Here is a 25062-nt window from a genome sequence, read left to right as displayed (position 1 = left end):
CCACCCTTGGAGCAGCCGCGGCGTTAGTTTCATTTCAGATTATGCTGGAAGGGTCGTGGGAGGGGTCGGCGCGGCTTCCCACCCCTCGGCCGATGACAGTCAAGTCGGGGCTCGCTCGGCGGCGACGGGGAACCCGAGAGCTCTTTAACGCCTGTCCCTCATTAGGGCGCCACCTTCATGGTTCTCATTTAACCTCCTCGATCCTTATCAATCAGACTTTACGGTTCACGAATTCACGAGCTTATTCGGTTAAATATAAATATATTATCCATGCTTTGCTATTACAAATACAATTAAAAACAAAACTTGCAGGATATTTAATATTACAGTGATATTTTATTCTTCCCGCCCACCATACATAACTGATAAATGTTTAGTCTAAAATTAAATAAAATCATTTTCATTAACATAAACTATGGTAAAAAAAGCAATTAGTGAAATAAAAATTATAACCTGAATAACCTAGCCATTAATTTCACTGTATTGTGCCTAAAACGCTTTTTTTTACAGGAAACTACCTAAGCACATTTCTAGTTGTATTTATCTAGAGAAAGAATTTTAAACAAAATATCTGTAGTAATTACCTAGAACCAATAATTAATACATGAGAGGGCAAATGCTCATACTTCCGTGATCAAGGCCGTTTCAGATTTGCTATTTTGCCGGATTATCCAAATTTAATATAGTTTTAACGGGTAAACCAAAGAAATTTTGACATAAAGTTTAAGGTACTTCAAGCACGTTATTGTAAGACTTGCTGCCCGACCCGGCTTCGCACGGCTATACTAATGGAAAAAAATTAAGGCACACCTCCCATTTACAGTAATGGTAAATAAAAAAAAATTCTGTGAAAATTTATTACAATGCCGTATAATGTACCGGAGAGAAAATGAATAGCACCGATGGTTTCCCGACTCGTGTACGCAACGTACAACTGATGTACCCGTACTTCGCTACGGCAGTCTACAGGCAGATCACTCTTGCGCCGCTCATTATACATGCCCCTCCTTGTGGGTACGCCACTGCCGCGCGATGCCCGTTGCCATGGAGACGCAGAAGGCATGAACAATGCAAAATCCTGTTCTCATGCAGACAAAGTACCCACTGTCGCCTGGTTTTAACCACCCATGGGACCTAATTTTCGGAAAATGTCATCCTGCGTAACATAAGGAACATTACTGTGAAGTTTCAAGTCTGTAAAATATATATACTTTAAAAAAATGGCAATTTTTGATATTTAAAGTACCCGCCAAAATTTCAGCGGTGATGAGGACTGCACTAACAATGAAATAGTCGTTGCCATAGAGACGAATGAAGCATCAACAAAGCAACAGCCGTTGCCATGGTGATTTCCTACCAAAAACTGGAAATTTTGATATATTACGCCCCCGAAACACCCCTTGGGATCGGATTTCCGCAGAATCCGTTCATAGTGAGCGTCTACATCACAAAATGAGTAACTGTGCTAAATTTCAAGTCATTCGGGTGTATAGTTTGTGGCCGGCAGGGCCACATTTTTACTTGTAATTTATTTTTGTTGCTGGTCTCTAGTTTTATATGGTTTTTTTATTTCACGTATTTTTACGCCTTTTTTAATTAATGTTAATTTATCTGTAAATTTTTTTTAATTATATTTGTTTCTGTTAATTAGTTATACGCCGTTTGGTAGCTATCGATTATGAGTTTAAGAATATCGATTGTGTTTCACGTAAATACCACTTGGTGAGCGCCCGGCGGTTGGCTGATGACGTCAGACATTCGGCTTGCCGAGAAGAAAAAATCAGCTGGGGCCGGGAGAGAGTTTGTGCCGAGCGACCGTCGAGGACAGAGCCATGTGACGGCGCGGACTGGTATGCCGGACGGCAACGGGCGACGAAGAGTATTGGGTTGGAGGCTCCACGATGGGTGACAGGGCAAATGGATTGCCCTGTGGTACAGAAGAAATCAAGGTAAAGAGAGGCCGCGATTTTGATTTTTACCCTCGTGGTGCTGCACTGGTTTTTGGCAAACCTAGTGAACTGTGTATTTTCCCATACTAAATTTTATCTGGACGGAACTTTTATTAGCCTGTTTGGTGAAGAGGCCCATTTGTTTCACACGTTGTTCCAGTGTGGGATTTTTTAATAAGGTCGCCCGTTTGCCTGTAGTTGCCATAAAAGTATAAGTTTGGAAGAAACGAACATTTTGCAATTTGTTTTTGAGACTTTGTCTTCGGAATTTGCATACTGAAAGTTGGCTTTAGCTAATATATCAGCTTGTGCAGTATTATTAAAAGTATGCGATCGGTATTGGACTACATGCGCAGCCTGATGTTGGTTGGTGCGGCCATTCTACGTTTTTATAAAATCATTGGCAAGTTAATAAAGAAGTAAGACTTTGTTTGAAGCTGATGATAAATACTTCTGTGGTAACATGGTTATGTTACGTGAAGAGTTTTTGCTACATTTCCCTTAAAAATAAGATAATTTTTTTTTTTTTGATCATCGTTCACGCCTTTGTGAATTCGTACCTATGGCCCGGCGTGGCATTAGACTCTGGAGTTGGTGAGGAAGGTCAGGAAGCCAGCGCACGCCTAGGATATTAACTTTGTTTTTTTGGCAAGTCTTTAGCAACGAACATCTGAAGAAAGACTAAACCGTTGATTGAGAGTTTAAGAACTTTATTTAAATAAATTTTTTGTACTTCAGTTTTATTATTGTAATATTTTTTTATATATTTATATATTATATTGATTGTCTTGTTTGATTTTTGGTATTAGGGCAGTCAGTATATTTTGATATTTTATAGTGGCCACGCCTCACGCCCTTATATATTTTTATACTTGTTGTTATCAGTATTTATATTTTTACGATTTTTTAAAGGTTATTGTTAGTATCGTAAATGGGGATAAGATGCTGCCATTATTAACGTCAGCTTTTGTAACTAAGCTTGTATGGTTATGTATAGTAAAAATTATTTTTGCAAATTTCTATTTTTTAATAACATACGTCCAAAGTCTTGCCTCTTGTTTGTTTAATGGGTACTCTGCTATTATATCCTTTGAATTTTTTTGGCCTGACCCCTGGGCAGTGGTGTGGGGAATTTATATTGTTTAGCTTTTTATGCCTGGTTTTAATATTTATTTTTTTTCCCTTCGCGCCCAGAGTGAGTCGGGGACGCAACCCCTCTTCCAATTAAGGAGGGAGAAGGGTTACAACCTGCGCCACTCTGCTAGGCAGAGACTTTGGACTTTTGCGATTTTTCTGACTTTTTTGATTTTTTTAATAATGGCAGTTTCTTGGATTTATAAACTTCCCAAAGAACAGGTTTACGCTAATTTGCAAGCTGCGGGAGCAGGATCAGCACCAGGAATTTTAGTGGTCTTTTAGATTTCCAGTGATGGTTTTGATTTTTTTCCTGTGAGGTTATAGTTTTTATAGTTCTTTGCTTTAGTTTGCAACCTTTAGTTATTGATAATTTTGAGAGAGAAGGTTTTGTCTAATACGTTTCGGTCTTGACTTTGGAGCTTGTTTGTTTTGTTTTGGCATACTTAGATCCCGTTTGTTCGGTTTGTTGAGTTTAGTTTGTCTTTTCCGTTACTTGTTGGAAAATCCTTCTCTTGTTTTTTTTTTTTTTTTTTTTTTGAGCGTTGAAATTTTGACTGAGGCTTTGGAGGCAAGTTTTCCTTGTTGCAGGTTTGTTTGTTTGAGTTTGGGCTGGTTTGTTGGATTAGAAGTTTTTGAGAATACTTTGTCTCCAAGTCCAAGGTTTTTTTGTTTGACGTTTTAGTTTTTTAAGGTTGCTGTTTAAATTTTTTTTGTTCAAGGCGGAGGTTGTGGCCGGCAGGGCCACATTTTTACTTGTAATTTATTTTTGTTGCTGGTCTCTAGTTTTATATGGTTTTTTTATTTCACGTATTTTTACGCCTTTTTTAATTAATGTTAATTTATCTGTAAATTTTTTTTAATTATATTTGTTTCTGTTAATTAGTTATACGCCGTTTGGTAGCTATCGATTATGAGTTTAAGAATATCGATTGTGTTTCACGTAAATACCACTTGGTGAGCGCCCGGCGGTTGGCTGATGACGTCAGACATTCGGCTTGCCGAGAAGAAAAAATCAGCTGGGGCCGGGAGAGAGTTTGTGCCGAGCGACCGTCGAGGACAGAGCCATGTGACGGCGCGGACTGGTATGCCGGACGGCAACGGGCGACGAAGAGTATTGGGTTGGAGGCTCCACGATGGGTGACAGGGCAAATGGATTGCCCTGTGGTACAGAAGAAATCAAGGTAAAGAGAGGCCGCGATTTTGATTTTTACCCTCGTGGTGCTGCACTGGTTTTTGGCAAACCTAGTGAACTGTGTATTTTCCCATACTAAATTTTATCTGGACGGAACTTTTATTAGCCTGTTTGGTGAAGAGGCCCATTTGTTTCACACGTTGTTCCAGTGTGGGATTTTTTAATAAGGTCGCCCGTTTGCCTGTAGTTGCCATAAAAGTATAAGTTTGGAAGAAACGAACATTTTGCAATTTGTTTTTGAGACTTTGTCTTCGGAATTTGCATACTGAAAGTTGGCTTTAGCTAATATATCAGCTTGTGCAGTATTATTAAAAGTATGCGATCGGTATTGGACTACATGCGCAGCCTGATGTTGGTTGGTGCGGCCATTCTACGTTTTTATAAAATCATTGGCAAGTTAATAAAGAAGTAAGACTTTGTTTGAAGCTGATGATAAATACTTCTGTGGTAACATGGTTATGTTACGTGAAGAGTTTTTGCTACATTTCCCTTAAAAATAAGATAATTCTTTTTTTTTTGATCATCGTTCACGCCTTTGTGAATTCGTACCTATGGCCCGGCGTGGCATTAGACTCTGGAGTTGGTGAGGAAGGTCAGGAAGCCAGCGCACGCCTAGGATATTAACTTTGTTTTTTTGGCAAGTCTTTAGCAACGAACATCTGAAGAAAGACTAAACCGTTGATTGAGAGTTTAAGAACTTTATTTAAATAAATTTTTTGTACTTCAGTTTTATTATTGTAATATTTTTTTATATATTTATATATTATATTGATTGTCTTGTTTGATTTTTGGTATTAGGGCAGTCAGTATATTTTGATATTTTATAGTGGCCACGCCTCACGCCCTTATATATTTTTATACTTGTTGTTATCAGTATTTATATTTTTACGATTTTTTAAAGGTTATTGTTAGTATCGTAAATGGGGATAAGATGCTGCCATTATTAACGTCAGCTTTTGTAACTAAGCTTGTATGGTTATGTATAGTAAAAATTATTTTTGCAAATTTCTATTTTTTAATAACATACGTCCAAAGTCTTGCCTCTTGTTTGTTTAATGGGTACTCTGCTATTATATCCTTTGAATTTTTTTGGCCTGACCCCTGGGCAGTGGTGTGGGGAATTTATATTGTTTAGCTTTTTATGCCTGGTTTTAATATTTATTTTTTCCCTTCGCGCCCAGAGTGAGTCGGGGACGCAACCCCTCTTCCAATTAAGGAGGGAGAAGGGTTACAAGTTTATGAGATCTCGTGATGAGTGTGTCAGTGAGTGGTATTTCGCTTATATATATATATATATATATACATATATATACACATATATATATAGTCCTTATCAGAATTGTAACGGGAGAGGAAAATTATTGATGGCCCGAAAAATGAAAATTAATTAAAAATAATAAAAATAATTCTAGTAACAGAAAAAAAAACAATTAAACACAAAGAGAGGAAAAAAAACAATAGTTTAGGTTTGCGATTTAAAGTGATAAAAAGTATTTAAATACTATTTTAACTCTTATGAGGGTACTGATTGCTTCGTTGTTAATATCACACTTTTTTTTTTTTTACTTGTATGGGAAAATTAAGAATGATAAGGCATCTAGTGCGTGGCAACAATGTTAATAGGCAATAGGAAATAAACTTCTAGCGCCTGCGGCATTGTCAACACACACTTCGTACGTGTACTGCATGTTGTATCTAACACCCTCCAACGCATTTGATTCTATATTGGACTTTTAGTAAAGATCCCTAATGTTATTGATTATTATAGCCTAACCTTCCTTGATAAATGTACTATCAAACACTGAAAGAATTTTTTCAAATCGGACCAGTGGTTCCTGAGATTAGCGCATTCAAACAAACAAACAAACAAACTCTTCAGCTTTATAATGTAAGTATAGATTGATAATTGATAGTGTTGATTATCTTCAAAATTCTTCGGAAATGTACCCGTGAAATGTGAAATGTTAAAGTAAACCCGCTCGAAAACAGAAAACATTCGACTGAAACGAAAACCGAGAGTAATAATCTTTCGTGAGTGATATAAAGATTTAAGTAAAGTGGGTTTTCCATAAGAATTAAGACCTTTATACAGTATGTCAATAAAAGTATGTCCCAATTTCAATTGTATATTATAAAAGTTTGATTTGGACTATTTAAAAGTCATATCAAAAAGAAGGTATACTAACCTTTTTTTTCTAAAAAAATGTTCAATATGTCCATTGTTTTTTAGTTATACGGCACACATACAACCTAAAGTTAAATTCTTCGTGCACTTTTGTTAACAAGTCTGGAGTATTGGAAGCATAAGCTTCTTCAGTTATGTGTCTCAGCTTTGGCAAATCATTATGTAGCAGCCGAACGTAGAAACGATCTTTTATAAAGCCCCAAAGGAAAAGAAATCGCATGGCGTTATTCCAGGTGAAGGTGAGGACAGCGAAAAAGAGCTCTGTCTTCTTGACCATTACGACCAATCCAACGTCAGGGATTTCGACGTACAACCACTCTCGTACAAAGAGTTTACAATAGGGAGGGGCTCCGTCCTGAAATTACAGATTCACTCTTAACAAATTGCAAAAACGCTTTACGCTCAGGAGTCGCCATTAGTCCTAGGTGGCGCTGCAAGCGAGAAAACAACAAAGCAGTAACATTGAACCGAAATTCTACAACGCTTACAGTTAATCATATTAGAATTCATAACTCGGACGTTATTTTATGGACGTACTGTACAGCCCACAATAGAAATAAACTCTGAGCAAATTTGAAAACCGCCAGACGCGCAGTAATAACGTCCAAGGTTAACAGCCGGAATCTATCCGGAAAAAAAAATTCTGATCGCGAGTGGTTTTCTTGGTGCCGGTTTAAAGAATGTGCCGAACCATGGACATGACGTCTATGGGTCACGAAAGACAAGTAAAAATTACTTAACTAAATGACAGGCCACAAAATTCACCAATAATTCCCAAAATAAATTGAAGCGAGGTTGGAGCAAGCCGACTGTACTCCCAACCTTACTCCAATAAGATCTCTCAGAATAATAATAATAGAGAAAGAAATTCCTGTAAATTATAAAAACAGAGTTAATAAACGTACTCTGAGATTACCAATGGCGAAAGAGAGGTGTGTCGTAATGATATATGAAACTAAGAAAAAATAGAATTTTTTATTACACATAACTGTGGGTAAACATCATAACATGGTATGAATAGATAGATACATGTTCCTAAGCGCAAGTTACAAAGTTACAAGTTACAAATAATAGTTCAATAAAAGTTCAATCACATGTTACTACTGTTATTAAATAAGTTCGTTACGTGTTAGCACCTTTAAGTATCATTTCCGTCAAGGTTTGTGTCAACAGAATTCAATAGCTAAATAGAATTAATAAAATGACAACAGATGTAAGTGAGTCGGTACTGTAATGCAGACACATAATTTGTTAGTCGCATTGGTCTCCCTAGTTTGAACATTTACTAAGTCGAACTCCTGGGTAGCTACCGAGGTAATTGCGCCCGAACGAACCCAAGTACAACGTATGTAAGTCTTAAAACAGGTAGTTAGATACGGCACGCCACGGCGCATATACTATAAATTAGGTAACAAACACCAGGCAGCAATCAAGAAAAGCTAAAAAGGTAAAGTCCTCGAGCATAGTGAGCAGATGGCTCTGAATAAGCTAACAAAAACATGTAACACAGAATATCAACATCAGTTTAACAAACATCTACTATGGTCGTCGAGTCGCGCTAATAGAACATCAGAGAATCTAAGTTAAGCTTAGTTATAAAAATGACAACTGCGAGACACTCGAAGAGGGTAATAGAAATAGACTGACGTTAAAGACACCTAACAAGATTGAATCGTAATAAAGACCGAAACCTGAAAACTATCGCTCTGAATTCGGGCATAGCTTCGCCGAGTGTCTCCAGAATTATCCTAATGCTGCCCGGTGGACCGTCATCACTCCTAGTGAGCTCAGACAGTGATCAACACTCGAAAACCCGGGGTTTATATAGCCCGAAAAAGGTGCGCCAATAGAGGCGCTGAAGTCGCGGCGGAAAAGAGGGGAGGGACGAGAGGAGGGGTATGAGGGTGGAGTGGAGGGGAACTGAACAAAAAATGGAGGGGAGGAAGCGGGGAAAGGAGCGCTGCGGGCGGCGAGATGGTGAAGCTTCGTTGCGACTCCGTTGCAAAATCTTTACGGTGCAAGTTGTCACAGAAGTTTAATTTCCGGGCAACCTTTTGCTAACTTGCATTTTTTTTCCAGCCTCGCTTCATGTTGGTGTCGCTTAAATTACGTGTAAATGAACTATGAATTTTTTTTCTATCGTAACTTTCTACCATAACAATCGCCATATTCCAGTGAAATGTACATATATTTAGTTTTTTAAAACTTTTTATCCATACTAATCCTACTAATATTATAAAAGCGAAAGTTTGTGTTATGTTTGTAACTCCTTGACTATGCGAACCGCTGAACGGATTTGGATGAGATTTGGTATATAGCTAGCTCATAACCTGTATTAACACGTATGCAACATATTACTATGAAATTCCATCACTAATGGAGTAAAAAAGGCTTTAATTCATTTTTATATAGGAAAATCATAGGCCATAGACATACAAACAGTGAGTGTGTGTCATTTCTCTATGTCCGCCACACGATCATACACATAGTAAGGTCTGGCAACTTCCTATCCTTCTCCTTGATGAGACCCGTCGGCTTAGTGGAGCTCGCGGCGGCTAGCGAACTAACGGCGCTAATAACGGTTCAGTTCTGAACTTCGTCAATATATGTCATCGCCTTGAATTTTTAACGCGCTATCGTTTGGTGCGTCCATCACGTCTTGCCTAGGAGTTACCAGCGTTCGCACAAAATGAAGCTGAAGATTGGCGTCCTGGTTTTGCTGATGCTTAGCCTTGATGCACCGATATTGTGCAGTCAATGGGATTTAAAATCAAAATTTTCTTTTTTTAATTGTATGTCCTACAGACTTGAAACTCGATAGTGATTTTCTTTATATTATGTTGTGTTTAGCCGGGCAATGGTGGGTACTTCAACTATTTAAATATAAAAGTTGAAGACTGTATACTAAAATAAAGTTACATTAAATTCTAAAAGGTTGTTCTATCATTGCTTTCTAACATAAAAATTGGCACTTTCCAGCGAAAATTTGTTTATAATACAAATAAACAGTTTTATTCCGAGCTTGATTAAATTCTGCACACTTGATCTTCGTAACAAGAATAATGGCACTGTCAGCTTGAGATTTATAACATCCTCACACTCCTTTTTTACACCTTAAGCAGAAATATGGTACTTATTAATGAAATTACTGACATTTGAAGTTTCAAAAAAGAGGTAAATAATGTATATATATATATATATTATTTGAAAATAAAACTATTGAACTCCTCTAAATGATGGTACTCCACTTTGGGTAAAACGTAGGCAACCCCAGAGACTTCAACTAGTCCTACAGAATATCCCATAACTCAGTCAATCCGTGAACAGTTGTGAGGTCAGTAAATCAATGTTCTAAACAATAACAAAAAAAATTGCAAAATGTGTTGTAGGTTTTCAGTTTTTGACAATTTAAAAAAAAAATTAAATCCCCACTCTCCCAAAAATTATTAAATACTGGGACTAAAACTTTTACTACGCATTCATAAATAACCCTACTATTGATACAAAATTAAAATAAAACTTAAAATACTAAACTTTTAGGGGAAGAAATTTTTATTTTGAAATGTTACACAATAAAAAAAATGTAAAAAAATTTAATCGGGCAAATTTGACTAGTCATACTGCAATTTTTTTTTACTATTTAACGAAATTATTTTGAAAGATATATTATTAAAGCAAAAAATTCTTAGTATTTATCATAGTGTGAATAGTCAAATTTCCCTTTTGAAAAATGGGTACGTCATAACGTCGTAAGTCGTGCAAAGAATTCCCCCATCATTTATTTCTCCAATGTATAACCTGTTTGATTTTTTTTAAACTAAACTTTGGAGCAGGGATAGATTTTTAAACTTTTGAAAAATATATCTGAAGGGTGACATTTTGTTTTATAATTTTGTGTTGTTTTGATTCAAAACCGTGAATAATTAGGTCTACAAACTGTTGTCAGATTGACGTTGCGCTATGGGAAATTATATATAAATAAATAAATTATCCTGTAATTTAAAAAAGGCATAACGTATATTTTTAATTTGCTGAAAAAAAAAAGTGAGTCTCAGTTTTTGCCAGATATGTGTAACATCTAGCCTCGGTAACGAGCAAATTCATGTATTCTGATGTTGCAAACACACTTGTAAAACGAAAGTCGGACACGAAATTTAACTTAGAATTCTTAAATATAAATCTGAGTGTGATAAATGTACGCAAATATATGTTTTCAACTAAACTTTTGGACGCGAATCACTAGTAGTTTCCGCAACCGCCGTTAGTATTCGTTGCCGGAGCAGCTACGCCGAGTGTCGAATCATGCAAAAGCAATGCGAATCATCTATATAATGAAACAGTACCGATAAAAAATAATAAAAAAAACTCGAAAAAATACTAATCCCGGTTTAGGACCTGATTTCCTACAATGAATTTTATTAAAATAGCCCCCATTTTGTTGAAATTCACGAAACAAATAAAACTTTAAAGTTTCATCTTTGGCTTTGTAAACATTGGTTGGTGCCAACCACCACAGATGGCAGCATCATGCATCATGGTTACAAAATTCCGTTACACACGACATCCGTTCCATTCAGGAAATTACTCCTACCGAATGCCGTATACCGAGAGCTAAGATGTTGCCCAACAAAAAGTAATGACATTGGTTGACAAGGTTTTAGTGGTTACTTCTCTGACAGCAGAGACGGCTCCAGGGCAGAAAAAATCTTCTTTTAAAAATATTGACGTAAGTAAATTTAAAAAAAATTAAATTTCTAATACCTATTTCAATTCATGATATCGTATTAGAAAAACTTAAATAGATTTTATTGCCACGTATAAACATGTGATTATATCGGAAACACAATTATAAGAATTATATTAATTTTATTTATAATATATATGTTAGGATAAATTATAGGGAAATAATTTCAAAATATGCTTAGACACATAAGCAAAAGCATTTAGTATATTTAGATTCCAGGTAGAGTTCCCGGAAAGGCCTCCAAGCCAGCGGCCAGCCCGGGTCGCCGCTGCGCCAGGCATGTGGTTGGGACCGACCAGTACTGACTGACCGAGTCGCTTGTTGCAGGGCAGGGCTGACTGACCGGGTCGCTTGTTGCAGGGCAGGGCTGACTGACCGGGTCGCTTGTTGCAGGGCTGGGCTGACTGGCCGGGTCGCTTGTTGCAGGGCAGGGCTGACTGACCGGGTCGCTTGTTGCAGGGCAGGGCTAACAGACCGGGTCGCTTGTTGCAGAGCAGGGCTGACTGGCCGGGTCGCTTGTTGCAGGGCAGGGCTGACTGACAGGTGCGCTTGTTGCAGGGCAGGGCTGACTTACCGGGTCGCTTGTTGCAGGGAAGGGCTGACAGACCGGGTCGCATGTTGCAGAACAGGGCTGACTGACTGGGTCGCTTGTTGCAGGGCAGGACTGACTGACCGGGTCGCTTGTTGCAGGGCAGGGCTGACAGACCAGGTCGCTTGTTGCAGGGCAGGGCTGACTGACCGGGTCGCTTGTTGCAGGGCTGGGCTGACTGGCCGGGTCGCTTGTTGCAGAGAGGGGCTGACTGGCAGGGTCGCTTGTTGCGGGGCAGGGCTAACTGACCGGGTCGCTTGTTGCGGGGCAGGGCTGACTGACCGGGTCGCTTGTTGCAGGGCAGGACTGACTGACCGGGTCCCTTGTTGCAGGGCTGGGCTGACTGGCCGGGTCGCTTGTTGCAGGGCAGGGCTGACTGACCGGGTTGCTTGTTGCTGGGCATGGCTGACTAACCGGGTCGCTTGTTGCTGGGCAGGGCTGACTAACCGGGTCGCTTGTTGCAGGGCTGGGCTGACTGGCCGGGTCGCTTGTTGCAGAGAAGGGCTGACTGGCAGGGTCGTTTGTTGCAGAGCAGGGCTGACTGGCCGGGTCGCTTGTTGCAGGGCAGGGCTGACTGACCGGGTCGCTTGTTGCAGGGCTGGGCTGACTGGCCGGGTCGCTTGTTGCAGGGCAGGGCTGACTGACCGGGTCGCTTGTTGCAGGGCAGGGCTGACTGACCGGGTCGCTTGTTGCAGGGCTGGGCTGACTGGCCGGGTCGCTTGTTGCAGGGCAGGGCTGACTGACCGGGTCGCTTGTTGCAGGGCAGGGCTGACTGACTGGTTCGCTTGTTGCAGGGCAGGGCTGACTGACCGGGTCGCTTGTTGCAGGGCTGGGCTGACTGGCCGGGTCGCTTGTTGCAGGGCAGGGCTGACTGACCGGGTCGCTTGTTGCAGGGCAGGGCTGACTGACCGGGTCGCTTTTTGCAGGCCTGGGCTGACTGGCTAGATCGCTGGTTGCAGGGCAGGGCTGACTGACCGGGTCGCTTGTTGCAAGCTGGGCTGACTGGCCGGGTCGCTTGTTGCAGAGCAGGGCTGACTGGCAGGGTCGCTTGTTGCAGAGCAGGGCTGACTGGCCGGGTCGCTTGTTGCAGAGCAGGGCTGACTGGCCGGGTCGCTTGTTGCAGGGCAGGGCTGACTGGCCGGGTCGCTTGTTGCAGGGCAGGGCTGACTGGCCGGGTCGCTTGTTGCAGGGCAGGGCTGACTGACCGGGTCGCTTGTTGCAGGCCTGGGCTGACTGGCCAGATCGCTTGTTGCAGGGCAGGGCTGACTGACCGGGTCGCTTGTTGCAAGCTGGGCTGACTGGCCGGGTCGCTTGTTGCAGAGCAGGGCTGACTGGTTGGGTCCTTGTTGCAGGGCAGGGTAATAAGCTACGGGTCCTTGTTGCAGCGCAGGGCTGACTGGCCGGGTCGCTTATTGCACGGCAGGGCTAACTGGCTGGGTCGCTTGTTGCAGGGCAGGGCTGACTGGCAGGGTCTCTTGTTGCAGAGCAGGGCTGACTGCCCGGGTCGCTTATTGCACGGCAGGGCTGACTGGCCGGGTCGCTTGTTGCAGAGCAGGGCTGACTGGCAGGGTCGCTTGTTGTAGAGCAGGGCTGACTGGCCGGGTCGCTTGTTGCAGGGCAGGGCTGACTGGCCGGGTCACTTGTTGCAGAGCAGGGCTGACTGGCAGAGTCGCTTGTTGTAGAGCAGGGCTGACTGGCCGGGTCGCTTGTTGCAGGGCCGGGCTGACTGGCCGGGTCACTTGTTGCAGAGCAGGGCTGACTGACCGGGTCGCTTGTTGCAGGGCAGGGCTGACTGGCCGGGTCACTTGTTGCAGAGCAGGGCTGACTGACCGGGTCGCTTGTTGCAGGGCACGGCTGACTGGCCGGGTCACTTGTTGCAGAGCAGGGCTGACTGGCAGAGTCGCTTGTTGCAGAGCAGGGCTGACTGGCCGGGTCGCTTGTTGCAGAGCAGGGCTGACTGACCGGGTCGCTTGTTGCAGGGCAGGGCTGACTGACCGGGTCGCTTGTTGCAGGGCAGGGCAGGGCTGACTGGCCGGGTCGCTTGTTGCAGGGCAGGGCTGACTGGCCTGGGTCGCTTGTTGCAGGGCAGGGCTGACTGGCCGGGTCACTTGTTGCAGGGCAGGGCTGACTGGTTGTGTCCTTGTTGCAGGGCAGGGCTGACTGGTTGTGTCCTTGTTGCAGGGCATGGTTGAATCTACGGGTCCTTGTTGCAGCGCAGGGCTGACTGGCTGGGTAGGTACTTGTTGCAGTGCAGGGCTGACTGGCCGGGTACTTGTTGCAGGGCAGGGCTGGGTCGGCTGGCGGAACGACACCCGCGGTGGCCAGCCCGTCGAGATCAAGTTCGAGTTCGACAAGGTGCGCGAGTTCACGGCCGTGCACATCTTCTGCAACAACCAGTTCATGCGCGACGTGCAGGTGAGTCGCCCGGCCTCGCTGGCTGTCGCTCGCCCTGCACTGCCGTCTCTCTCCGTTCATTTGGAACTAACACATCCGTGTCAAACTAAAGATGATTTCTAGTTTTTGCATGCACACGAAAAGAACTGTGTCACTAGAGAATAGAGTTCGCAGTAAATCTGGGCTCGGTTTCTTACGTGGGAATTTTTGCTTTTGTGTTGTCCCAGTACCTCTAATGGTTAACATTTGTTTGAAATACGTTTCCAGAATAGGTTTCCAGTATTAACTTGTTAATGAAATATTGTATTATATTTTCCATGGTTTTAAAAAAACGTGGTTGAATGATTTATTATAATGCGCTAATTTTCGCGAGACATACTCAGTATTATCTCGAATAACCTATTTCATATACTCTAAAATAACCATAGCCATGTGTTGTACAACGACACATTGATTTTCTTGTAGTATTACCAACTATTTATTGGCATCTGATTAGCAAATAATTGTTTTTTTTTAGTATGGAGATTTATTTCGCTGCACCCTCCGTCTTCATATCTTTTAGCTCATTCCCACATTTCTTCAAAAAATATTTCATTATTTACATTGATCAAGTTATGTTTTGCACGTGGAAATCCAGTAAATAAAATTTTATAGCCCATCTAATTCTTCGATTGCAGTGGGCATTTAAATGGCCTAGCAATCTCTCTTTTCAATGCGCGATTTCTACAATTAGCACCTTACTGGTTTCTATGGAACAGTTTCAGACCCTGAAATATTTTGTTTAATGAATATAAGTATTTTATTTTTTAAAGTTAAACTTTAAATGTTAATTGTGGAAACACTTATTCATGTTGTATTTCATCAAGAGCATCATCTGATAATATTATCTTTTTTTCTTTCTAGGATACTTGACTGAAAGTCTGTGTTTCAATGATTTGTTTTACCATTTGATCATATAATTTAATTTTTAAGAGTTTATTTCTTTCCAGCATATCACACACTTTCATGTAATGCCTTGTTATTAATTGTGACTGACTGCTACAAATAGTTTCTCCTGTAAAATAATAACTAGTGTTTAGCATTTAATTTTTTTTTCCTGTAAAAATGAATACAACTGTAAGATTACTGCCAGTAGATACTTTTTAATGGATTTAGAAAAATCTAGAAATAATATAAAAATAATATTAACACTTATTATGATTAACGATAGTGTACAAATTAAGACACTTAATGTTAACAAGCCGGGTTGTTTCAATCTGGCAACAGTGTTAGCCATTTACTCTGTACTGCAATATAAGCGTGAGATAGCTTAATTACGTAACCTTCGAGGCTCAAGCTGAGTCCAAGTAGTAGACTGTAGGTTGTAGATAAGTGCAATCTACCACTTCGATTAATAGCAAATAGCGCGTAATACATAATTTGCGACCCAAATTTGTTTGCATTGTTTATGTGATGAAACATTCGTAGACGTTGTTCTAGATGAAAAATTAAATAACAGCATGAAATGAAATAGCCGAAAAATGTCTGGTTAAGATGAAACCCTCCTTGTTTATTTGATCATGCGGCGTTAATGTTGAATAACTGTTCTCTTATTATATCGAACGGTGACGTTAAATCTACTTGTCTATTATCTTATGTGAGCTGCAACAGAATGTAAAACAAGCAATGGGTTACTACAGAGTTCATTTAAGTTTATTTACTTTTGAATAAGACTCCCATCACTTAAGGACAAATTATTAAAATATTTTAGTAATAAAAATTAAATTTTGAAGGTGGACAGTTTGCTCAACATCTATGTTGTTGTTACACTCTTCAAAAATTAAAATTATTACACTGCACTTCTGATACCGCTCCTTTGTTCATGCGCATTTCCTGGAACTACATTAACTCTCGGCAGCTAGTAATATGATTTGAGATACTGTCGCGCTTCAAACAGAAAAAATTCAGAATTAATGTTTACTTCCTGATTTTATTTTCAATTTTAGTATCCATGAACTAGAACTTGCGCAAAAATTAATATAATGATGATAGCTAAATAACTATAGAATTCGAAGCATATTTAATGTGTGTACCTTAAAATTCACAGGACATGCACGTTCTTTAGGTTTATAGCTTTGTAAGTATGCCCGTGTTTTATGTATCATAGAGCACAAGTTACACAAAACAGTTTTTTTAATCGTTTTTTAGAGTACATTGATACAAATTAACAATTATTCACAAGATTTTCTAAAATAGCTTAGTAGAATTTAATAAATTATACCTATTTATAAGAAATTTATCTGCAAATCATTTAACCGCTTATTAGGTTTTTAGTTTTTGGGTGGTCGAAGACACTTCAGTCCCAAATTCAGTTGTTTTCGCACTTAAAAATTGTCCCGTTAGAACATCTGCGCTAGCAAACCGATGGCTACGACAGTTATTTCTGGTTCTATGTGTGCGTTGGAGAATGCTTGAAGGGAAGGAGGGTGTCGAACACTTCTCCCACCCTAGCGCCTGCGCTCGTCCACTCACTCCGGCTCTGTTCGAACCTGAGGGCAACTTTCTAACGACCATCAACAAGGGGCAGATAAACCACGTTCGTTTCGAACAATGGACTCCAGTAACCCTTCATTAGGACGGCTCGCTCGAGACGGCTGTGAGAGGGGTGGGGGTGGTGCTGGAGTGAGCAGAAGGGGCCGGATTGTGCGGCGCGAAAATGCGTAGTCGTATGGAAATTGAAAAGCGTGGCTAGTTGGAGAAGATGCAGCAGCGACCACGTCAGCTCTCTGGCCTTATGGCCGTATGAAGGGGGTTGGGGTCCGGCCCTTCAGTCGCAGCAATCGCCGAAGTGCGCAGCACGTATCCCCGGGGAGGGGCGCAATTTATTCCGAGGGTAAAATATTGTATGAAAGTTTATTAAGATATTTCCTGCTTTTGGTTTATACGACTTTCAAGACTCGGCCTCACATGCCATGTTATTTTTTCATCATTACTTTTATAAGGGCCATTTTATTAATTTTAACTCGATAACCATTGCATTTTTTATCCTCCCGAAAATATTTTTAACATATATCCACTTAGTGTTATATCATGGGTGTAAAAAATCGCACAAATGATTATACTTGCGTAGACTTGCGTGCATTTTTACACCCATGATAATAAAATAATTATCAGTTAAAATATATAAATTACAGAACAACAAATTTTGAAAGAGCCCTTTTATAAAAGTAATGCCATAAATATAAAAAAAATGATAATCTCGCGTGAGGCCAAGAAGTGCTTTTCAAATCTACCGCTCGTGTGTAACATTTGAGTAGAGCTTTCTTTTAACAAGACGTTTTAGTATTATATATATATATATATATATATTAATTTCCATGATGTACGTGCCTTGGTCGCTTAACGATTGCAGCCTTTGAGTAGGGAACATGTATTTCAGAACATTAGTAAGATTATGAAAAGTGTTTAATTAAAATAAAATCCCTTTCAGCACAGCTTACAGGAGTAGGTAGAATTCGATGTACTTATTTATTCTGGAAATATTTTGAAAACTTCTGTAAACTTCTGGAATATTTTAAGAACTTAATGTACATAACATATATATGTTCTCCTATTACAAAATAATCAATTAAATATTTGATAATTTTCCATGCAGTGAAAATATTAGGAATATTTTTAAATCAATGTATACAGCATTAAATAGTTTACAACGCAGGATTGAATATCTTAGAACGAAATTCATATTATATGTCAACTAAGGTAATTATTTAATTTTTTGACCTTCAAACACTCTTTTTCGTCCCTTGTAGTGTAACTTAGTCGTATAAAAATTTTATTTGCACCAATGTTTAAGATAATATTAAGATGGTTTAAAATAAATTCAAACGAATTTGATAACAATAGTTAGAATTTTTTTAAACTTCAACCCATTTATTACGGTAATAATTCGTTTCATCAATAATTGTTTCACTCAAAGGTTAGATGAAGTTAATAATTCATACAATAAATTATAATCGACATGGTAGTATATCTATTTACAAAATGAATGATTATTTTTTTTTTTACTTTCAAACCTTATTTTTTCCATCCCATGCAGTAATGGTTGGGTAAACAAAACATAATTTTAATTATAGTATTAGTCAATATTTAGACGGTTAAAAATATGAATGGATTCCATGGTTTACTGGGTAGGGAAGTTTTATTTATTTTCTCATTCAAACCTCAGGTTTTTTCAACCCCTTGCAATATTTGTTTGTATTATCAAAAAAATGTTTGAGTCGAATGTTTTTAGATAAATATTATAAGATTTACAAACAATTTGAACGGATTAGATTGTATCCTTACTAAGGAAGTTATATTTTTTTTAACTTTAAACCCTTGTTTTTTCCACCCCTTGCAGTTATGGTTGATATTTAATAAATAATAGTGTAAAAAACTAAAAAAACACGCTTTCATAGAAAATCCAGCTAAAAAATTGAAAATAAATTTTAATAAATTTGAATTCAAAATAGTCTAAAATAAAAAAATGTATGTTATTTAAAAAAGCGTGGGATGCATGGTGTCAATAGTTATAATTATTTTATTGACAGATATGAGTAGAAGAATTATCATTTTGGTGATATCTTAAAAAGCACCCCACGCTTTTTTTTTAAATAACATACATTTTTGTTATTTTACACTATTTTGGATTCAAATTTATAATTTTTTTTTTGCTGGATTTTCTATAAAAACGTTTTTTTTTTTTTTTTTTAGTTTTTAAAACTAATATTTATTTTCTACTGTTTAGTTTGGTTTATTTAAAAAAGCGCGTTTTTTAAAAAATTTTAAAACTGTTATTTGTTCTAATCTACTATTAATTCAGTGATAACTATAAGTAACTGTAATTATTTTCCAAATGATTAATGTGTACAGCTGTATTGATAGTCAGTGAAGCGTTCCACATTTACGTAACAGGAATTTTGGGAAGGATAAGGATTGAGAAAAGATGAGGAAAGGACCTTCTCAATGAGAGTGTATAGAATATGTGAGAAAAATTCGGATAGCCCGGGCTGGTATTCTAACCCAGAGCCTTCCAATGACATGTCGGCTGCTCTACCATCGGGCGCTCGATGTACGATAAATATGGAACAAAGCGCCCCACGCTTTTTTTCACAATAATACTAGTATTTTTCATTCATTATTGTTTTAAGCATATTTTAAAAATTATTTTCCCCTATTTAGTTCGATGTGCTTTAAAAGCGTGTTTAGTAGTTTTTTTTTAAACTATTTATTTATCACTTTTTAGTTTGAATAGAAGGATTGGCGAAGTCCCAGACGAATTACAGTTGGATTTACGGCACCAGGCCCAAAATTTGTTAAAAAGAAATCAAATATTTTTTTTTCAGCCGTGGACAGGATTAGAACCCACGACCGGTGAATCCATGGGTTGACGTCATCGAAGACCCGCGCCTTAATCCGCTCGGCCAACAAATCAGCTGTCGATGAAATATTGTAATAATACAGTGCTCGAGCTGGAAAGTTGGTAGACGGTACGCATGCACCGACTGCACGGTTGTCTCACTTGCTCTCACACAGAGGCTGGGTGAGGAAATTATTTTATCCTGTCGATCCTAATCAGGATAATTAGATAAACTTATTAAATTAGTGTATTGTCACCGGTCCTCGATAAGTGTACGAAGTTTAGATTAAATCTGTCCGTTTAAGTGGATCAAAATCGAGTGCAAAGGAGTCGGTTACAAACATACAAACAAACATGCAGGTGAAGCTAACTAATATAATAAAGCGCGTAAAAAGCGCGTAAAAACTCCCGCGCCTTCGTCGACGAGGCAAAGTTTGGCACGTTGTTGTTTCAATCACCGCCAAATTGGGAAAAAATATAAAATCAATAGGCTATATGTAGACATTTTACACACGTTAATGTGTGTTATTTTTAAAAGTGTTTTGTGCAATTCTGATAGTCACAAGCTTAGTTAAAATGATCATAACCCACTCTCACTTTTCATTTACTTAAATGTCACAATATTTAGTAGGCTTTGTTTATATCGCGCCAAAGACAAACTGAAAGAAAAGAGTTCGCACATGAGCGAAATGGTTTTCTGTACAATGTGCGAACTCTTATCTTTCAGATTGTCTTTGGCGCGATATAAACAAAGCCTACTAAATATTATGAAATTATATAAATTGACAAAAATCTTTTTTTGCAAATTGAATAATGGATAAATCTTATCAAATTAGTGTATTGTCATCGGTCCTCGATAAATCTACAAAGTTTGAATGAAATCTGGTCTTTTAAAGTGGGTCAAAATCGCACCCAAAGGAGTCGGTTACACATACAAACATGCAAACAAACAAACATACAAACATACAGGTGAAGCTGATATAAAGCGTGTAAAAAAATATTTCAGAAAAAACTTTTAGATAATAATTATATGGTTTACAAACAATTCGAACGGATTTAATAGTGTTCATATTAAGGGAGTTATGAATTTTTTGTCTTTCAGCTCCTGTTATTTTCCACCACTTTCAATAACGGTTGTTCATATAAAAAATATTCTATAACAAACGTTTTAGATAATATTTTTAGGTTTTACAATTAAAAAATGGATTTAATGGTGTAAAAGTTATGTATTTTAGGATTTTTTTAAAATGTTCACCCCCCTTTTTAAACCTTTTGCTGCAATGTTTTGTCTTATCAAAACTTGTTTTTGATAGAAATAATACGATTTACAAACAATCGGAAGGGATTTGATAATGTAACAATTTAGGGAGTTATGATATTTTTTAAAATTATACTCTTTTTCCAACCTCTTGCAGAATTGTTTCTGTTTAATCAAAAATTGTTTCTGACAAAAGTTTTAGATAAAAATTATGATCTGCCTAAATTATTATAACTCCCCTTGTAGGCACATGAAAATCACAGTGACTCCCATAATATGCCAAATATAGCATCCGTTTGAAAGTATTATACGATTTACAGACAATTTGAACGTATTCGATTGTAACCTTACTAAGAAAGTAATATTTTTTTTTACTTTAAACCCTTGTTTTTTTACCTTTTGCAGTTATGGTTGGTCGTATAAAAAACTTTTTCAGACGAAAGATTTGGGTATTACTTCTACGAGTTATAATACGTTCAAACGGATGTTACATTTTGCATATTATGGTAGTCACTGTGATTTTTCTGTTTTTCAAAAAACCTTCCCCATTTCTACCTCTATGGTCGAATATTGCCCATTAAATAACTCGACCGAGATTTTCCACTACTAGATTTTATGTATCAGGTTGGAAGTGATTTGTGAAATATTGTGAAGGTTATCGTTTCCACAAAAAAGTGAATGACGGCTACAATAGGTAGTCTGCCATGTCCGCCTCAGTCGGCTAGGTTAACCTCGTGGGGGGACACAACAGGGAAGCCTCAGGACCTTAGGCTCAATGACACTGTTTTGTATGTGTAAAGAAATATATAAGCAGAGACAACATGCGCCGACTGGCTCATCACATGGCTCTTACAACCAACAGATTTTACCAAGATAAAGATTACTTAATGAAAGGATCTGATTTTATATAAAAAGATCACATCTACACTTCGGTTCAAATCATTTTTATTTTAGATAACATCATGTACATACTGAACTTACAGATATATTTCATGAGTATTATAGTTAACAATAGTTCATAAAATTAATAAGCTTGGGGGCCCCGCAGGAGAAAATAAATATTTAAAAAAATATATCACATGTCTGGTTACACCAGTGGCAATTACAATAACAACAGCAACATTTAAAATTTTCAAAAGATTATAACTTTTTTTATTTATTCATTTAATTTGATTGTTAAAAGAAGAAAAGTTCCTTTCACTTGATTTATTTGATATTTATTGACGCGATGATAGAGATGTCCGAAAGCCGATTAACATTCATGCCAAAACATGCTAGAAGCCGAAAAGGATTGAGGAAGAGACTTTCCTGAAATAGTAGGCTGCATCCTGATGCCAATAGAGAAATAGAAAGGCTCACTCCCGTCCCGTACTTATTGGACTAAATCAAGCATGGCCCGGATGTCTCACGCCACATAAGGACCGCTAAAATAAATAGAAAAACAAATGTTAAAAGACATCAGCCAAAAATATATACATAACATGATTCCGGGGGAATCAAGAAAGAAAACTCACCCAAAAGGCGGTAAGCGGTAATCAAATCACCGCATAATCCAGCGGATTTAAACAGTTGCAAGTAGTGCGATGTTTACATAATGTTTGACCGATAAGGAAGAAGAATGAGCAAAGTAAGTCTTCTCTTTAAGAAGCTACACAATAGATAGTGACACAAGATGTCAAATTTGGTGAACAAAAATTAAACAATACAGGTTTAGCTCGGGGCTGGTTGTAATAGGGGCAGGTTGTAACACGACAGTTAGTTCCACAACCAGTCACCAGAGAGTCTTCTCCATTTAGTTACGGGAGCGCCTGTAGTTGCTCTTAGTGTGAATGGCAACATATCGCCGGTCAGACAAGCTCGTTAGAAACAAGAAGAGGAAGACTGTTTTTCGACAAGTTGAGTAAATATTTCCCGTTTAATATTCATAATTATTGTAAGTTGTGTTTACATTGTTTAAAAACTGTCTTTGGAGTACATACATATTCTAAACACTGGCTTTGCATATATGTTATTGGCATTTAAATTATATATATACTACTTTGTCAAAATGTATGAATTCTCTAGCAGTGTCATTTGGGGCAGGTTGTAACAACTCAAATAAGTTGTTACAACCAACCCCGTCAACTGTTACAACCTGCCTCGCCCTTCAGCTTTTGACAGTTAAAAAAAATCCTACTGCACTGGTTGCCCTACACTCTACAGATACTATTTCGAGTAGGATTTATTACCTCTTGCTCGTTATCACCTTGACAGCTACACGTGTCGATTTTCTTCCCACTGAAACTGAAATTTGGAGCGATGACATCAGCCGAACTGTGGCAGTGAATGCTGCAGGCAATTCTATTCCTCCCATGTTCATCTTTCCTAGAGTCAGGTATTACGATCACTTCATCAGAGATGGTCCAACAGGGTGTATAGGTGCTGCAAATAAGTCTGGATGGATAACTGAAGCCGAGTTTTTGATTTTTCTTAAGCATTTTGTCGCTTGTGTTCGTCCTAGCTTAGAGACACCAGTCCTCCTACTTTTAGACAATCATCAGTCACACATATCTTCCGTCTGTCTAGATTTTGCAAAACAAAATGGCATAGTTATGTTATCGTTCCCACCTCATTGCACTCATCGGCTTCAGCCACTTGATCAAAGTGTCTTTTCACCACTCAAGAGACAGATAAACACATCAATGGATGCATGGTTAAGGAACAACAAAACCCCAGAGGCAACAGTTAAGCCGATGACAATCTATGATATTCCATCGATCTTAAAATAGCTTTCCCGCTAGCCACAACTCCGATAAACATCCAACAAGCATTTGAGAAATGTGGAATTTTTCGTTACAACAGAGACATATTTAATGATACAGATTTTGCTCCTTCGTTTGTGACGGACAGACCAAATCCAGACGTAGCACCAAGTTGTTCACATGATATGGCAAGGGAATCTCCAGATTATCAAACTCAAGCATGTCCTAATAATTCACTTGAGCCAGAATTGTTTTCCCCGGAAGCAGTCCAGCCACTTCCAAAATCCGCACCGAGGAAAACAAGTGTTGGCAGAAAAACCAGGAAAAGTGCCATTTTGCCCGACACTCCGGAAAAGAATGCGCTGGAGGAAGAATATGAGAAACGAAGAAATCGGGTCTTCCTGAAAGGAAAGAAGAAATTACCACAAATGTGCAGACGTGTTAAAGCTAAGCCAAAACTTCCTTAAAAACAACGAAATTCATTACAAAGTGACAGCAGCTCATCAGAGGACGACAGTGAATGTTTTTGTTTAGTGTGTTTAGAACCATTTTCTTCAAGCAAGCCTGGTGAGGAGTGGATTCGTTGTTTGGACTGTCAATTGTGGTCACACTTTAATTGTGCGAAAAAATCGAAAAAGTATGTTTGTCACAACTGTCAATCAGATGGAATATTCGAGTAAGCATTAGGCACCTACTATGCATTCGTAAGACTTTTTCGTTCTGCCAAATATGTTAAAACAAGTATATGTTTAATATTTCCTGTATGGTTCGCAATAAATTGTAAATAATTCCTGGATTTGAATTTTTTAACATTATTAAATACTGTTACAACAAACCCCAGGGTCTGTTACAACCAGCCCCAGAGCGGGGCTGGTTGTAACACTTTTCTCTTAAGCGGTTTTCCCCTTGTGAACCAAAAAATAGCAGAAGGATTGTTTCCAAAATACCTGAGATGGAAGAAGAAGGGCTCTTTCATAATTTTCCCAGTAAATATTTTTCTTAGGTATTATAGATGAACACAAAAAAAATTAAATACAAAAACTGTTACAACCTGCCCCTGTCTTCCCTACATCTTAGCTAAAGAAAAAGAAAAAAAATAAGGTAATTAAATATTAGTTTTAAAAATGTTTGTATTTCATGAAATCTTTTAATTTAATGTTATATATATATAAGTATGATTAAAATAAAAAAATATTCCTTAACAAAGAAATTATTTTCAATATTCACAAAATTAAGCCTTCATGATGTCCAGTTTGCAAAAAAAAAAAAAAAAAACATGAAAACAGGTTGAGTACATGCAACGTTACGAAGTGCAACGGCACAGTAGTATTTCTTTGAAATCTGCCTAAAATAACATTTCGAATCATTCTGATGAGTTTTAATACGATTAGCGTTTTTATTCGCTGAGTTTGTGGTTGACTTGAGTTTTTTTTTTACAGTTAATTTGTCCAAACGAGTCAATTTATTACTATTTAGGACATGCAAATTTTAAAGGT

The 25062-nt window shown here is 38.4% G+C and overlaps 1 protein-coding gene across 1 annotated transcript in view; it reads left to right on the top strand.

Moving 5' to 3' along the window:
• The window catches only part of LOC134527100 (discoidin domain-containing receptor 2-like), a 787573-nt gene that overhangs the window by 640818 nt on the left and 121693 nt on the right, over nucleotides 1-25062 (top strand). The window contains exon 8 of the mRNA XM_063359452.1: nucleotides 14078-14211. Within this exon, the coding sequence (XP_063215522.1) occupies nucleotides 14078-14211 (134 nt within the window). The remainder of the gene's footprint in view (nucleotides 1-14077; nucleotides 14212-25062) is intronic.

Source organism: Bacillus rossius, chromosome 1 (genome assembly GCF_032445375.1).
Source record: "Bacillus rossius redtenbacheri isolate Brsri chromosome 1, Brsri_v3, whole genome shotgun sequence".
Classification (NCBI taxonomy): domain Eukaryota; kingdom Metazoa; phylum Arthropoda; class Insecta; order Phasmatodea; family Bacillidae; genus Bacillus; species Bacillus rossius.
This window is presented reverse-complemented; position numbering and strand designations above follow the sequence as displayed.